At 35.8% G+C, this 15,050-nt stretch overlaps 1 protein-coding gene and 1 pseudogene across 1 annotated transcript; both read right to left on the bottom strand.

Annotated features, from left to right (window-relative positions):
* Positions 1-483: 483 nt before the first annotated feature.
* Positions 484-1,419, bottom strand: LOC128050052 (olfactory receptor 4P4-like; annotated as a pseudogene).
* Positions 1,420-12,414: 10,995 nt separating this feature from the next.
* On the bottom strand, positions 12,415-14,113 carry LOC128049982 (uncharacterized). The gene is given in 2 exon segments (XM_052642291.1): positions 12,415-12,453; positions 12,455-14,113. Coding segments are annotated over 2 exon segments (1,698 nt in total).
* Between the last annotated feature and the right edge of the window lie 937 nt (positions 14,114-15,050).

Raw genomic sequence — 15,050 nt, 5'->3', positions numbered from 1 at the left:
AAATTCTCTTTAGCTTCATAGTTCACTTTGGGTTAGAGAAATTGACACTTACATTTATTCATTTCAACACCTCTGACATTTATAAAGTGGACAATTTGTGTTCAAATCATTCTCAAAGCCATAGAACTCTATGATTCCAAGCACTCATTTACTCTTACATAAAGTTTTTAACATATAGAGTCCAGTTCAGTTCAGTCACTCAGTAATGTCCAACTCTTTACGATCCCATGAACTGCAGCATACCAGGCCTCCCTGTCCATCACCAATTCCCAGAGTCCACCCAAACCCAGGTCCGTTGAGTCGGTGATGCCATCCAACCTTCTCATCCTCAGTCTTCCCCTTCTCCTTCTTCCCTCAATCTTTCCCAGCATCAGGGTCTTTTCAGATGAGTCAGCTCTTCACATCACGTGGCCAAAGTATTGGAGTTTCAGCTTCACCATCAGTCCTTCCAATGAACACCCAGGACTGATTGAGTAGAAGAAATCAATTATGTTTTTCTTCTGAAAATATCTTTTGACAACAAACTTTTCTAATAGCCTTTTTCATTTCTGTGTTTCTCAGAGTGTAGATTAAGGGATTGAACATAGGAACAATGATAGTATAAAAGAGAGAAAATATTTTGTCCTCAGGGAAAGTGGGAGGTGGTCTGAGGTAGGCAAAGATTGAAGGACCAAAAAATAAGACAACCACAGTGATGTGAGACCCACAGGTAAACAGGGCTTTGAGCCTTCCTTCCAGCTGAGTGACTTCTTAAGGTGAATAATATAATGACATAGGACCCAAACAAGAGAACAGAGGTTACTAAGGCAACCATTCCTGAATTGGCAACCACAAGGACACTAGTGACATAGGTATCAGTACAGGCAACTTGCAATAAAGGAAAAATGACACAATAGTAGTGGCGAATTTCCTTGGGACCACAGAAGGGCAAACAGATTATCAGAGAGAACTGAGAAAAGGCATGGACAGCCCCACCAGCCCAAGCTGCCAGAATGAGGAGATTGCACCTTGTCCTGTTCATGATAATCATGTAGTAGAGAGGCTTACAGATAGGAAAGCAGTGGTCAAAGGCCGTGACTGTAAGGACAAAGACCTCGATGATGCCAAAAAGGTGCATGGTGAAGACCTGCAGAATGCAGTTGCCATAAGAGATGGTTTTCCTTCCCAGGAGCAGGTCACTGATCTGTTTGGGTGTCACACAACAGGTATTACAGACGTCCATGAAGGATAAGTGGCTGAGGAAATAGTACATTGGTTGGTGAAAAAGGACACTGCATAGGATAGAGACAGGATCAGAAGATTTCCCACCAACAGCGCAACATAACAGAATAAGAAGAATACAAAGCAAAACATCTGTATATTCTGGTCAGAGGAAAGCTCCACAAAAGTGAATTCTGATACATTCCTCTGATTTTCCATATGGTGAATTTAATGTGTATTATGCAAAAATTGTTGAGTACCTGAAAGAAAAATCAGCACATGCATTTGGCTGAAACACTTACAATAAAATTATAGCAAGTTTACTATAAAATTATAACCATTAACATATCATTGAAGTAAATTCATAAGGTATTTACAGTATTTGTTATGGGAAATTATAGACTTTTTTGCCCCACAGCTTCCTTTTGTATCAAAATATTCTATTCTATTGATGGAATTAAATATGTATTCTCTTAAGTATTCCTCAGTTTTTAAATTTAATGATTAACATATCACTGTTTCCTAAAGGAGAAAGGAACAATTATGGATAAGGGAATGGCTACCCATTCCTGTATTCTTCCCTAGAGAATCTCATGAGCAGAGGAGCCTGGCAGGCTGCAGTCCATAGAGTCACACAGAGTCAGACACACCTGAAGCGATTAAGCAGCAACAGCATAATATTTAGGGAAAAATAAATATTTATTTACTCATTTCTGGGTACGTGACATATTGATATATTAAACATGTGTTTTTTGGTATTATTTTATATAATGTTTCTTTCTCCAACAGGATATTGTCTACCGCCTGCATTTTCTTCATGCATAAGTGCATAAACAAATTTATGACATCTTTTTCTGAATTTTGAAAAGCTTAAGTGGACAATTTATTTGCAAAACAGCTTTTTTTTTTTTGCCAATAGTGAAAGAAACATAATCTTATAAGTCAAATAAGTCTTATAAGTCAAATAACTGGAATACATGATCATAAACACTGGAAGGCTGTCAATGATTGACATCCTAAAAATAACTGTAAAATATATGCCTCTCTTTTTTTAACCTTTAAGTGTTAAAGTCACTGCTTTTGTAGTAACCTGTACATTTGTTAAAATTAATGGTTTAATAAGTAAAGGAAAAAGAAAATTGCTTATAATTACACAGGTATGTTTAATTCCTGCAACTTTTATGTGTTTTATATATTTATATTTTACTGTTTAATCACTTAAATTCAGTAAAAGATGATGTTATAAAATGATAAAGCATACTTTATGGTCAGTAAGTATTCAACTATTATGTGCTGAATAAATGAGGGATTGATTCATGAATCTGCTTGTATCACATTTCTGCATGATTTTTAAGACATAAAATATAGGAGTGGAAAAATATGCACTACATACAGTAGAACTCATCTAAATGCTGCTCTCCACCATGGTAAATCCAGAAGGTATTCCTACCTTACTTCTAGATCAGGTGTGAAGACCATATACAGCCATCACAGACATATTTTTAAAATATAATTTTTTGTTGCAGAATTATGTAGAAATTAACAACTTCATCATTAACTGCACTGCGTAGCTAATTACTGGTAATAGTTACAGTGATTTTAACTAGCAAATAGATAAGACAATAAAACACATTTGGTATCATCATAGTTTAATCTATTTAATTCCATGAGGAAGGAGTTTTTGATTTGGTCATATTATATCCTTAACTTCTCTCCTTGCTAATCTCCATTTAAAAAAATATATTTATTTTAATTGGAGGTTAATTATTTTACAATGTTGTATCGGTTTTGCCATACATCAACATGAATCCGCCATAGGTATACATGTGTTCCACATCCTGAACCCCCCTTCCTCCTCTATCCCCGTACCATCCCTCTGGGTCATCCCAGTGCACCAGCCCCAAGCATCCAGTATCATGCATCGAACCTGGACTGGGAATTCATTTCATATATGATATTATACATGTTTTGATGCCATTCTCCCAAATCATCCCACCTTCTCCCCCTCCCACAGAATACAAAAGACTGTTCTATACATTTGTGTCGCTTTTGCTGTCTCACATACAGGGTTATATCTAAATTCAATATATATGTGTTAGTATACTTTATTGGTGTTTTTCTTTCTGGCTTACTTCACTCTGAATAATAGGCTCCAGTTTCATCCACCTCATCAGAACTGATTCAAACGTATTCTTTGAATGGCTGAGTAATACTCCATTATGTATATATACCACCACTTTCTTATCCATTCATCCGCTGATGGACATCTAGGTTGCTTCTGCTAAGTCACTTCAGTCGTGTCCTACTCTGTGAGACCCCATAGATGGTAGCCTACCAGGCTCCCCTGTCCCTGGGATTCTCCAGGCAAGAACACTGGAGTGGGTTGTCATTTCCTTCTCCAGTGCATGAAAGTGAAAGGGAAGTCACTCAGTCGGGTCCAACTCTTCGCGACCCCATGGACTGCAGCCCACCAGGCTCTTCCGCCCATGGGATTTTCCAGGCAAGAGTACTGGAGTGGGGTGCCATTGCCTTCTCCTGTTCTGGCTATTATAAACAGTCCTGCAATGAACATTGGGGTACATGTGTCTCTTTCAATTCGGTTTCCTTGGTGTGTATGCCCAGCAGTGGGATTGCTGGTTCATAAGGCAGCTCTATTTCCAGTTTTTTAAGGAATCTCCATACTGTTCTCCATAGTGGCTGTACTAGTTTGCATTCCCACCAACAGTGTAAGAGGGTTCCCTTTTCTCCACACCCTCTCCAGCATTAATTGCTTGTAGACTTTTGGATTGCAGCCATTCTGACTGATGTGAAATGGTACCTCATTGTGGTTTTGATTTTTATTTCTCTGACAATGAGTGATGTTGAGCATCTTTTCATGTGTTTGTAAGCCATCTGTATGTCTTCTTTGGAGAAATGTCTATTTAGTTCTTTGGCCCATTTTTTGATAGGGTCTTTTTTTTTTTTTTTTTTCTTTTTCTGGAATTGAGCTACAGGGGTTGCTTGTATATTTTTGAGATTAGTTGTTTGTCAGTTACTTCATTTGCTATTGTTTTCTACCACTCTGAAGACTGTCTTTTCACCTTGCTTATAGTTTCCTTTGTTGTGCAGAAGCTTTTAGTTTTAATTAGGTCCCATTTGTTTATTTTTGCTTTTATTTCCAATATTCAGGGAGGTGGGTCATAGAGGATCCTGCTGTGATGTATGTCGAAGAGTGTTTTGCCTATGTTCTCCTCTAGGAGTTTTGTAATTTCTGGTCTTACGTTTAGATCTTTAATCCATTTTGAGTTTATTTTTGTGTATGGTGTTAGAAAGCGTTCTAGTTTCATTCTTTTACAAGTGGTTGACCAGTTTTCCCAGCACCACTTGTTAAAGAGATTGTCTCTAATCCATTGTATATTCTTGCCTCCTTTGTCAAAGATAAGGTGTCCATAGGTGTGTGGATTTATCTCTGGGCTTTCTATTTTGTTCCATTGATCTATGTTTCTGTCTTTGTGCCAGTACCATACTGTCTTAATGACTGCGGCTTTGTAGTAGAGCCTGAACTCAGGCAGGTTGATTCCTCCAGTTCCATTCTTCTTTCTCAAGATTGCTTTGGTTATTTGAGGTTTTATGTATTTCCATACAAATTGTGAAATTATTTGTTCTAGCTCTGTGAAAAATACTGTTGGTAGCTTGATAGGGATTGCACTGCATCTATAGATTGCTTTGGGTAGTATACTCATTTTCAAGATATTGATTCTTCTGATCCATGAATATGGTACATTTCTACATCTATTAGTGTCCTCTTTGATTTCTTTCACCAGTGTTTTTATAGTTTTCTATTTATAGGTCTTTAGTTTCTTTGTGTAGATATATTCCTAAGTATTGTATTCTTTTCATTGCAATGGTGAATGGAATTGTTTCCTTAATTTCTATTTCTATTTTCTCATTATTATTGCATAAGAATGCAAGGGATTTCTGTGTGTTGATTTTGTATCCTGCAACTGTACTATATTCATTGATTAGCTCTAGTAATTTTCTGGTGGAGTCTTTAGGGTTTTCTATGTAGAGGATCATGTCATCTGCAAACAGTGAGAGTTTTACTTCTTCTTTTCCAGTCTGGATTCCTTTTATTTCTTTTTCTGTTCTGATTGCTGTGGCCAAATCTTCCAGAACTATGTTGAATATTAGTGGTGAAAGTGGGCACCGTTGTCTTGTTCCTGACTTTCGGGGAAATGCTTTCAATTTTTCACCATTGAGGATAATGTTTGCTGCAGGTTTGTCATATATAGCTTTTAGTATGTTGAGTTATGTTCCTTCTATTCTTGCTTTCTGGAGACTTTTTATCATAAATGGATGTTGAATTTTGCCAAAGGCTTTCTCTGCATCTATTGAGATAATCATATGGCTTTTATTTTTCGATTTGTTAATGTGGTATTCTATATTAATTGAGTTGTGGATATTGAAGAATCTTTGCATCCCTGGGATAAAGCCCACTTGGTCATGATGTATGATATTTTTAATGTGCTGTTGGATTCTGATTACTAGAATTTTGTTAAGGATTTTTGCATCTATGTTCATCAGTGATATTGGCCTGTAGATTTCTTTTTTGGGGGCGTCTTTGTCAGGTTTTGGTATTAGGGTGATGGTGTCCTCATAGAATGAGTTTGGAAGTTTACCTTCCTCTGCAATTGTCTGGAAGATTTTGAGTAGGATAGGTGTTAGCTTTTCTCTAAAATTTTGGTAGGATTCAGCTGTGAAGCCGTCTGGACCTGGGCTTTTGTTTGCTAGAAGATTCCTGATTACAGTTTCAATTTCCCTGCTTGTGATGAGTCTTTTAAGATTTTCTATTTCTCCCTGGTTCAGTTTTGGAAAGTTGTACTTTTCTTTCTTTCTTTCTTTCTTTCTTTTTTTTTTTTTTTACTTTTCTAAGAATTTGTCCATTTCTTCCACGTTGTCCATTTTATTGGCATACACTCGCTGACAGTAGTCTCTTATGATCCTTTGTATTTCTGTGTTGTCTGATGTGATCTCTCCATTTTCATTTCTAATGTTGTTGATTTGATTTTTCTCCCTTTGTTTCTTGATGAGTCTGGCTAATGGTTTGGCAATTTTATTTATCCTCTCAAAGAACCAGCTTTTGGCTTTGTTGATTTTTGCTATGATCTCTTTTGTTTCTTCTGCATTTATTTCTGCCCTAATTTTTAAGATTTATTTCTTTCTACCAAGCCTGGGGTTCATCATTTCTTCCTATTCTAGTTGCTTTAGGTGTAGAGTTAGGTTATTTTTTGACTTTTTTCTTGTTTCTTGAGGTATGCCTATATTGTTATGAACTTTCCCCTTAGCATTGCTTTTACAATGTCCCACTGGTTCTGGGTTGTTGTGTTTTCATTTTCATCCATTTCTATGCATATTTTTATTTATTTATTTTTATTTCTTCTGTGATTTGTTGGTTATTCAGCAGTGTGTTGTTCAGCCTCCATATGTTGGAAGTTTTAATATTTTTTCTCCCATAATTGCCATCTAATCTTACTGTATTGTGGTCAGAAAAGATGCTTGGAATGATTTCTTTCTTTCTTTCTTTTTTTTTTTTTTTTTTAATTTACCAAGGCTACATTTATGGCCCAGGATGTGATCTATGCTGGAGAAGGTTTCATGTGCACTTGAGAAAAAGGTGAAATTCCTTGTTTTGGGGTGAAATGTCCTATAGATATCAATTAGGTCTAACTGGTCTATTGTATCATTTAAGGTTTGTGTTTCCTTGTTAATTTTCTTTTTAGTTGATCTATGCATAGATGTGAGTGGGGTATTAAAGTCTCCCACTAATATTCTGTTATTGTTACCTCCATTTTTTTAAAAAATGACAGCAGATCATTTTGTTAAAAATGAAGAGACAGCATGAGCTCTTCCACTGATCATGGTGGTTAACTAGCATGTATTCATGTTGTATGGTTCATTTTTAAAAATGTCACAATTATAGTCATATGTTATGTCTATTATAGGGCAATAAAATGAAAACTTACATTTTAAATAAATTTAAGTACATTGTTATAAAGAAAACTATTAAATAAGAAGGAGCTTAGTTATTAGGATGGCTTAATCATGGGAACATGGTCCCTTTGTTCCATTACAAAAGAATCTGATAAAAAGTAACTGAATGAATCTCCCAAATCAGAAGGTTAATAAACAGTAGCTCATAGAAATAATCTGGTTTACAGTTAGACTGTTGATGCCTCTTCTGGATAGAAGAAGAACAGACAAGGAATCACAAAGGACAGCAGTGGTGGAATTATTTGAATCTATATTTCAAATTCTTTGAAATATAGATGACAGATGATATGGCAGGTTATTCTAAAAATACATCTATGACGTTACAAGAATTAAGATGTAGATTAGCATTTATGATTTCAAACCCATTTACAACATCTTTGCTTACAATTTGACCACAGTAGTTTTCAGTGTCCCAATTTGTACAGTTAAAGGATTAGCTATGTGCTGTTGATTGAATGCTGTTAAGGAAATTATGGTGAAATATCAAGTATTTCTACAGAGACTGGCAATGACAAAATTAATCTAATGAATAAATTGAGGGAATAAAATTATAGCCATGGAAAAATTAACCTTTGACTGAAGAAAAAATTTCAAAATGTTAAACTCATATTACATTTATGCAAGTATAAATACTTTTTAATAAAGACAATAGCAAAATAATTAGAAAAGCTGAGGAGTATAAAATAAAGAAGACAACTAATTACATTGATTAAAACTCCTCTGTACATAACAGTAAATTCCATCAAGATTGTCAAGCCCTTATATGTTTTCAACACACACATATTTGCCATTAGATGAAATAGTAGATCCTTATGCCTGGCCAATTTATTCAATATTAGTGTTTGAATAAATGTTACCATTGTGTCAAATATTTATTTCTGAATTAGTGGAAGACAAGCAACTGTCATCCTGCATAACTTAGACACTACCAATTTTACTCTCCAAAATTATTTTAAATATTTTGCTTTCCATAAAATTTTTATTAAGAACTTATAACAGGAACAAAGTGTACTCTTTTGAGATTCTTTGGGAAGGATGTTTAATCTGTCTAAACTTCAGAATCCTTATATGTGCAACTGCAATACTGATATACTCTTGAAGATAATATTGAGAAGTACATAAAATTATAATGTGAAGCTTCCTAGTATGGTACTTAGTGCATAACAACTAGACAGGATTCCTTTCCCTACCATTGACTTATATTCACCAATTTCAATCAATCTAATTTATTTTAGGAAAATCATCATTTGATCTCTGTAGATTAGATGCTCAAAAGTCATAGACAACCTAAACATTGCAAAATTTTAATGTTATTTCCCCTACTTCAATTCAGCCTGCAATATACAATTAAGGCTAAACATCACCAAAGCATGTACTCTTATTGCTATACCACAATTAAATATAAAACCTTACAATAACAGTTAAGGAGAACAAAAGGCAAATAGCATGTCATTAGCCTAATACAAGCAAAAACATCAGGATAATTTTTGAGTTGCCTTCAGGTTAGTTTCCAGGTCTTCAGGAAAATATCTGCTTGGTACATACTCCACTTTTGGTAAGTACTGTGCTAACACTTTTCAATCATATAAACCCAAAATAAAATGGGAGACTACAAAATCCGTGATGCAAACAAAGTTATATTAATTCTCTGCAAATATCTTCAGGATTGTTTTTCTGGGAGAAGCTCTGTTGTTTCGCAAAGGAAATCAAGAGTTAGGTGCCCTTGAATCCATCCTGAACTCACAGAGAAATATGAATTCTTTCCACAGGGATGTGGTCTGGTCTTTTGATTAGACATAATTTGTTTACACCTGCTCTGAATTGCAAATAAGCCAGAGACATTTTTCTATACCTGCTAAAGCAATGTGCATATGCATTCTGTAGTAGCCACCTGCTTTACGTTTGTGCCTGGAGGAAATGATATCTGCAAGAACCAAATATAAATAGGGCATTATAAAAATTCATTCTTTGAAAGCTAGGGGCATTTGTTTTCCTAAAACTGTTTCTAAAGCAATCTTGCTATAATCACTAACCAGTTGTCCAATGTTATATTTCTCAGGTCTCCTGGGAATTTTCAGTCTGTAAATTTGCTCTCCACTTTGCTTTAGCAGGGCTCTGGGCACTGGGTCTCTAGAAGGCAGTATTCTTATTCAGACCTGAGGATGGTCAGAAAATTCTGCCATCTTTAGCTAATGCTCTTGTTTGAAACGCAGGAGGGAGACTTAGTAGCCCTGAGGAAGCATGAGGTTTCTTTGGAGGAGGTCTCTACTTCTTGAGAGGGGAACAACAAAGAGAATCAAAGGGGAAACATACAGAGCTTGAATAATTGTCATGAACAAAGCAATATGGATACAGGAGTCACTTAATAAAAATACCAACCAGCTGGCACTCTATTCCTCTCAGTCCCAGGTTATTTACTGTCACATTTATTTCCATTTCTCAAATGGGAGATTGGGTTTTGCATATAAAAGGAAGAGAAAATAATCAAACCAAATGAACTTTCCTTTCCTTTTGCAAAAGGGAAAAGATACACACACAACTATGAATCATCAGTTGGGAGTCGATATTACAGGTTATTACAATATATTGAATATAATTGCCTGTGCTATAATGAATTCTTATTGCTTCTCAGTTTTACATATATAGTTTATATCTGTTAACCCCATACTCCTAATTTGTCCTTCCTCCCCTTTCTCTCTCCTTTGATAATCATGGGTTTGTTTTCTATTTCTGTAAGTCTGCTTGTGTTTTGTATATGATTCACTTGTATTGTTTATTAGATTCCACATTTAAGTGATATCATATCGTAATTGTCTTTGATTTATTTCACTAAGCATAATTCTCTCTAGGACTATCAATGTGGCTGAAAAAGGCAATATTTCATTCTTTCAAAATTATCATCAATCTGGAAAATTTTCAATAATCAGCACTTTATTTTTTTTTTCTCTCATTGTTATCCAAACCCTAGAGTTTGATAAACATTGGTTTTACACTTTTATTTTACTTCCTTGATAATGAATAAAATATTCTCTATCTTCTTGTATTTCTAATTCTATGTTTTGGTAATTTGTTAATAACTGCATTTCTATTTACTGTTGCTTTCTTAAGATAAGATAAACTTCTTAAGATATTTACTGTTTCTTTCCTTTTTGTTTTATCCATCAAATTTCAAATTAAAATATTATTTTTATTCAATTTTTTAAACACCCTGCAAAATTTTGAGATTCATATATCATGTTTTGAAAATTATTATTTTTATATAATAAATATTTTTACATTATATTTTTGTCCAACGACCTCAATACAGAAAGTCATTGTGTGACATACTCTGCAATATCTATTTTCAATATAATTTTCCCCTATATTCAAGGTTTTTTTTTTTAAATGTGGTCATAACCTTTTGGAAAAAATTAAATATTTTCTCTTTTAGTTTGATTTTGAATTCAAGAATGTTTATCTCATTTATGCTATAATAGAAGTTCCTGGAAAGTTGTAATTGTCTATATTTTGTGTTTGTGTACATGTAAGTGTTTCTGTGTGCATTGCAAACCAGCATTACCATTTGTTGTTGTTCAGTTGCTCAATCATGTCCAACTCTTTGCGACCCCATGGACTTCTTCCCTGTCCTTCACTAACTCCTGGGGCTTTCTCAGACTCATGTCCATTGAGTCTGTGATGCCGTAAAATCATCTCATCCTCTGTTGTTCCCTTCTCTTCCTGCCTTCAATCTTTCCCAACATCAGGATCTTTTCCAATGAGCTGGCTCTTTGCAGCAGGTGGCCAAAGTATTGGAGCTTCAGTTTTAGCATCAGTCCTTCCAATGGATATTCAAGGTTGCTTTCCTTTAGGATTGACGGGTTTGACTCCTTGCAGTCCAAGGATCTCTCATGTTCTCCAGCACCACAGTTTGAAGGCATCAATATTTGGCGCTCAGCTTTCTTTACTGTCCAGCTCTCACATCCTTACATGACTACTGGAAAACCAAAGCTTTGAACATACAGACCTTTGGCAAAGTAATATCTCTGCTTTTTAATACAGTGTAGATTTGTCATTGCTTTTCTTTCAGGGAGCAAGTGTCTTTTAATTTCATGGCTGCAGTCACCATTCACAGTGATTTTGGAGCCCAAGAAAATAAAGTCTGTCACAATTTCCGTTGTTTCCTCATTTATTTGCCATGAAGTGATGGGACTGGATGCCATGATCTTTGTTTTTGTGTGTGTGTGTGTTGAGTTTTAAGCCAGCTTTTTCACTCTCCTTTTTCACCATTATCAAGACGCTTTTAAATTCCTCTTCACTTTCTGTGCTAAGGGTGGCATCATCTGCTTATACCTTGTTTACCTGAAACCACTGCCCCTATTTAGAGGCCGTTGAAATGCATTTTTTCTTTCTACTCAGAATCTAAGTAAATAATTTTCCAGCTTTACTTATGATAAGCAACTCCATATCCTCCAGTAAATATCTTATTTTTAAATATTTCCCAGTGATGATTACCTAAATGTTAATCTTGTAAACATTACCTGACACTCCATTCTGGGAATTTTTCCTAAGCTCCATTGTACAAGCTATCTTTCTAACAGTCTTATTCTTTGCATCTGTGATTGATAGCTTGATTGGCATTGATTAATATACCCCAGACCCCAGTAATGAATTCTAAAAGTGTTAGAACTTTCACATATTTCTAAACTTCTTATTGCATCCACCTTAATGTCTTTCTAGTGACATTTAAAATTTTGATATATTTTAGTTTATGTCAGTAATATATTAGCAAAGATTATTAATACAAGGGTGTACCACTGCCGCGGCCAGCACAAGCAAGAGTTGCACCTGCACAGGGAGAGAACGGAGCGTCCCCGCTAAGAAAAATAAGAGATAGAGACAAAAGATGGGGTTGAGAGGATCAGACCACAAATGGCTGATGCCTTTCTTTATTAGGCTACAATATTTATAGGATAAAATACGTGACTTAAGACACGCACAGGATTATTTTTTAACCTCAGGATACAATCACCAGACCCTTACCATTGTGTACAGAGCACTATAAGATTATCTATCTTACATGTTGCAGAAACAAGACATCTTGGGGCTTTAAGGGCTATAAAAATTCTTGAGGGTGGCGGGACAGGGAGCTTAGGAACGTGCCTAAGGCTCTGCATATCTGCTGAGCAGCTCCCAAGACTTAACCCTTTACGGGCGGTCCCCCGCAGCTCCCCTCTCTTTATTATTTTTTTAAAAGTTCCATAAGATGTCGGTGTTGCAACATGTTTTTATGTATCAGAATTTTTACATGTAAAAATTCTTTAACAATACTACGAATAAAACAAGGAGCCAAACAAATCACGATAAGTACAACAGTCAAAACCACGCCCACAGCAATTATGCTTTGCCACAGTGAATGCAGGCTAGGGAAGTTAGAAAATAAATTTTGTAAAAAATTGTTGACAGTATCAGCTATATTTAAAGTAGCCTTAGGAGAATTTTCTATATTAAGGATTTCATTATGTAATTGCAATAGATCTAGAGAAACATTAGTATTAAACCAAATTCCTTGTAGATGTTTCTTCACCTTATCCCACGGAAAGTCAGATGCATTATAGGCCTTTTTAGTAACACAAATCCATTTATAATTAGCATGACATTGAATTTTCATACGAAAGTTAATGCTCTGAACTTGTTCCCCTAGAACTCTAACCACATCATATAAAGCTGATAATCTATCTTCTATTTTTTTATCTATATCTTCTTGTGTTCCCATTACTTTAGTAACGTTATATGACAAGGAATCTACAGTATGAGCAGCTTGAATGGATTGTGCTAGAGATACAGAAGCGGTAACAGCAGTTGCTATAAGGGTGATTAAAGATACTATACCCAGAACAATCAGGCTTACACTTTTTTTAGGGCGGCTAAGAGCCGTGTTAATGCGTTGTAGCAATTCTAAAGCAGTCTCGTCATACCAAGTTTCAGTTATTTTAACTGGTAACATTACAAAAGCAGGTTGTTTTACTATTATAACTTGTTCTCCTTTTTTAACACCTCTTATGCAATTGGTAAGTATGCAGTTAGAACAATTTAAATGATAAATATTCAATGACAATGTTATTTTTATATGGCCTTGTATCAACATGAATGGGTAAGGGACACAAGCTCGGGGATATAAAAACCCCGTAACTCCTACATTACCATATTTACTCCCACTGATATTGGGTTGCAAATATAGACTATTACCATGACCAAAGGCAGCCAAAAGTTTCCACAGTTCTGTTTGATATACATTAGCAGTGTTTACAGAGAGAATGGGTGGATGCTGTCCTCGATTCTCAGGAAAATCAGGTTTTCCCCCAGGTGCCCAATCCCACAAAAAGGTGGTATTTGCATTGTTGATGTTGTATACCGACGCAACCCGGGCTCGACATAAAGTCCAAGGAGTGTCTATTCCTATGCGGATGCTTAGATGTTTGTCACAAAACGGAATGTCGAGAGGTCCAGTTCCGTCACGGTGCGATCTTTTTCCGGTTTTTTCATCAATGCCAGAAATAGTCACTCGAGGATAGGATATATCAGCTGACACCTGTATACAGTGAGGATGTTGTAATTGATAAGAAAAGCACATAGGATATTGCGTAGTAAGACCATAAAAGGAGATATTGGCTTGCTGAGGGGAAATATGAGTGTCTGATTTTCCTCCTAAAAGACTTGTGTCGTTGACATAGACAGGTACTATTTCTTTATCCCATCCTAATGATTGAATCATAGGCGGGTCAGGAATGTATGCCCAAAAAGCCGTAGCCTCTCCATTTTGTATCCGCTGTAACAATAATAATAACATGATCAATATATTTGTAGGTGTCACTGGGGGTTTGTATACCTTGCTGCCGATTAACATCGGCTATACGAGCACACTGTTTAACATTTTCAGATTTTTATAATAAATAATCTCCCCCCGAAAGACAAGCTCTAGCTATTTGTTTTTAATCATTTGGGGGTAGATTCTGAGTACCCAAATTTTCTATCATAGCAACAGTGAATGGAGCGGTAGGACCGTATTGTGAGCAAGCAATCTTTAACTCTTTTAATTGTTTGAAAGGCAGCGCTTCATAGAAACGCTCGTTGTTATGTTCAAAGACAGGAAAAGCAAGAGAAAAATCGGAGACAACCTCACCAAGTCGTTGTGCTTGTCTTAATGCCTTTTGTAGCGGAGACACAATTTCAGATGGCGGAGGAGGAGGAGGCCCCGGAGGGGGATCGAGACCCGCAACAACAGAAGGAGCATAGGCAGGGGGAAGAGGTGGAGCAGAAGCGAATTTTAAATTGTTATTAGGAAGCTTAATTCCTGAGTTCTGTAAAGCAACAGTGAGATTTTTTAAACATTCAACCAATTCATCTTTAGATGTTAACGCCCCCTTTTCTTGTGCTAAAAAACCCCAGTCTTTTTGATGGTATTTAGCAGCCCCTTTGTCTAATTCCACCTCATCTGTGGAGGAAAGTGAATCATCATTATCCGAAGGACGCGATAAGTTACAAAATGGAGGGTCACCTTCAATTTCCTCGGGAACAGCATACTTGGGCTCCGAATCAGGAACATGAAGAGGATTTTCTTCCTGTTTTAAAAAATTTCCTAAACGTTTTAATTCATCATTATCAAAGTCCAAGCAATCACGAATTAGTGTCCAAAAAGATAAAGTTTCTACAGGAACCTTTTCAGGGCCATGTAAAGTATAATGAGTCCGAATTTGTTCCCCTACCTTTTTCCACGTCTCTAAACTTACTGTGCCTTCTCTGGGGAACCAAGGGCAGACTTCTTCAATAAATGAAAGAAAATT

The sequence above is a fragment of the Budorcas taxicolor genome, chromosome 6, assembly GCF_023091745.1.
Source record: "Budorcas taxicolor isolate Tak-1 chromosome 6, Takin1.1, whole genome shotgun sequence".
Taxonomy (NCBI): Eukaryota; Metazoa; Chordata; class Mammalia; order Artiodactyla; family Bovidae; genus Budorcas; species Budorcas taxicolor.
This window is presented reverse-complemented; position numbering and strand designations above follow the sequence as displayed.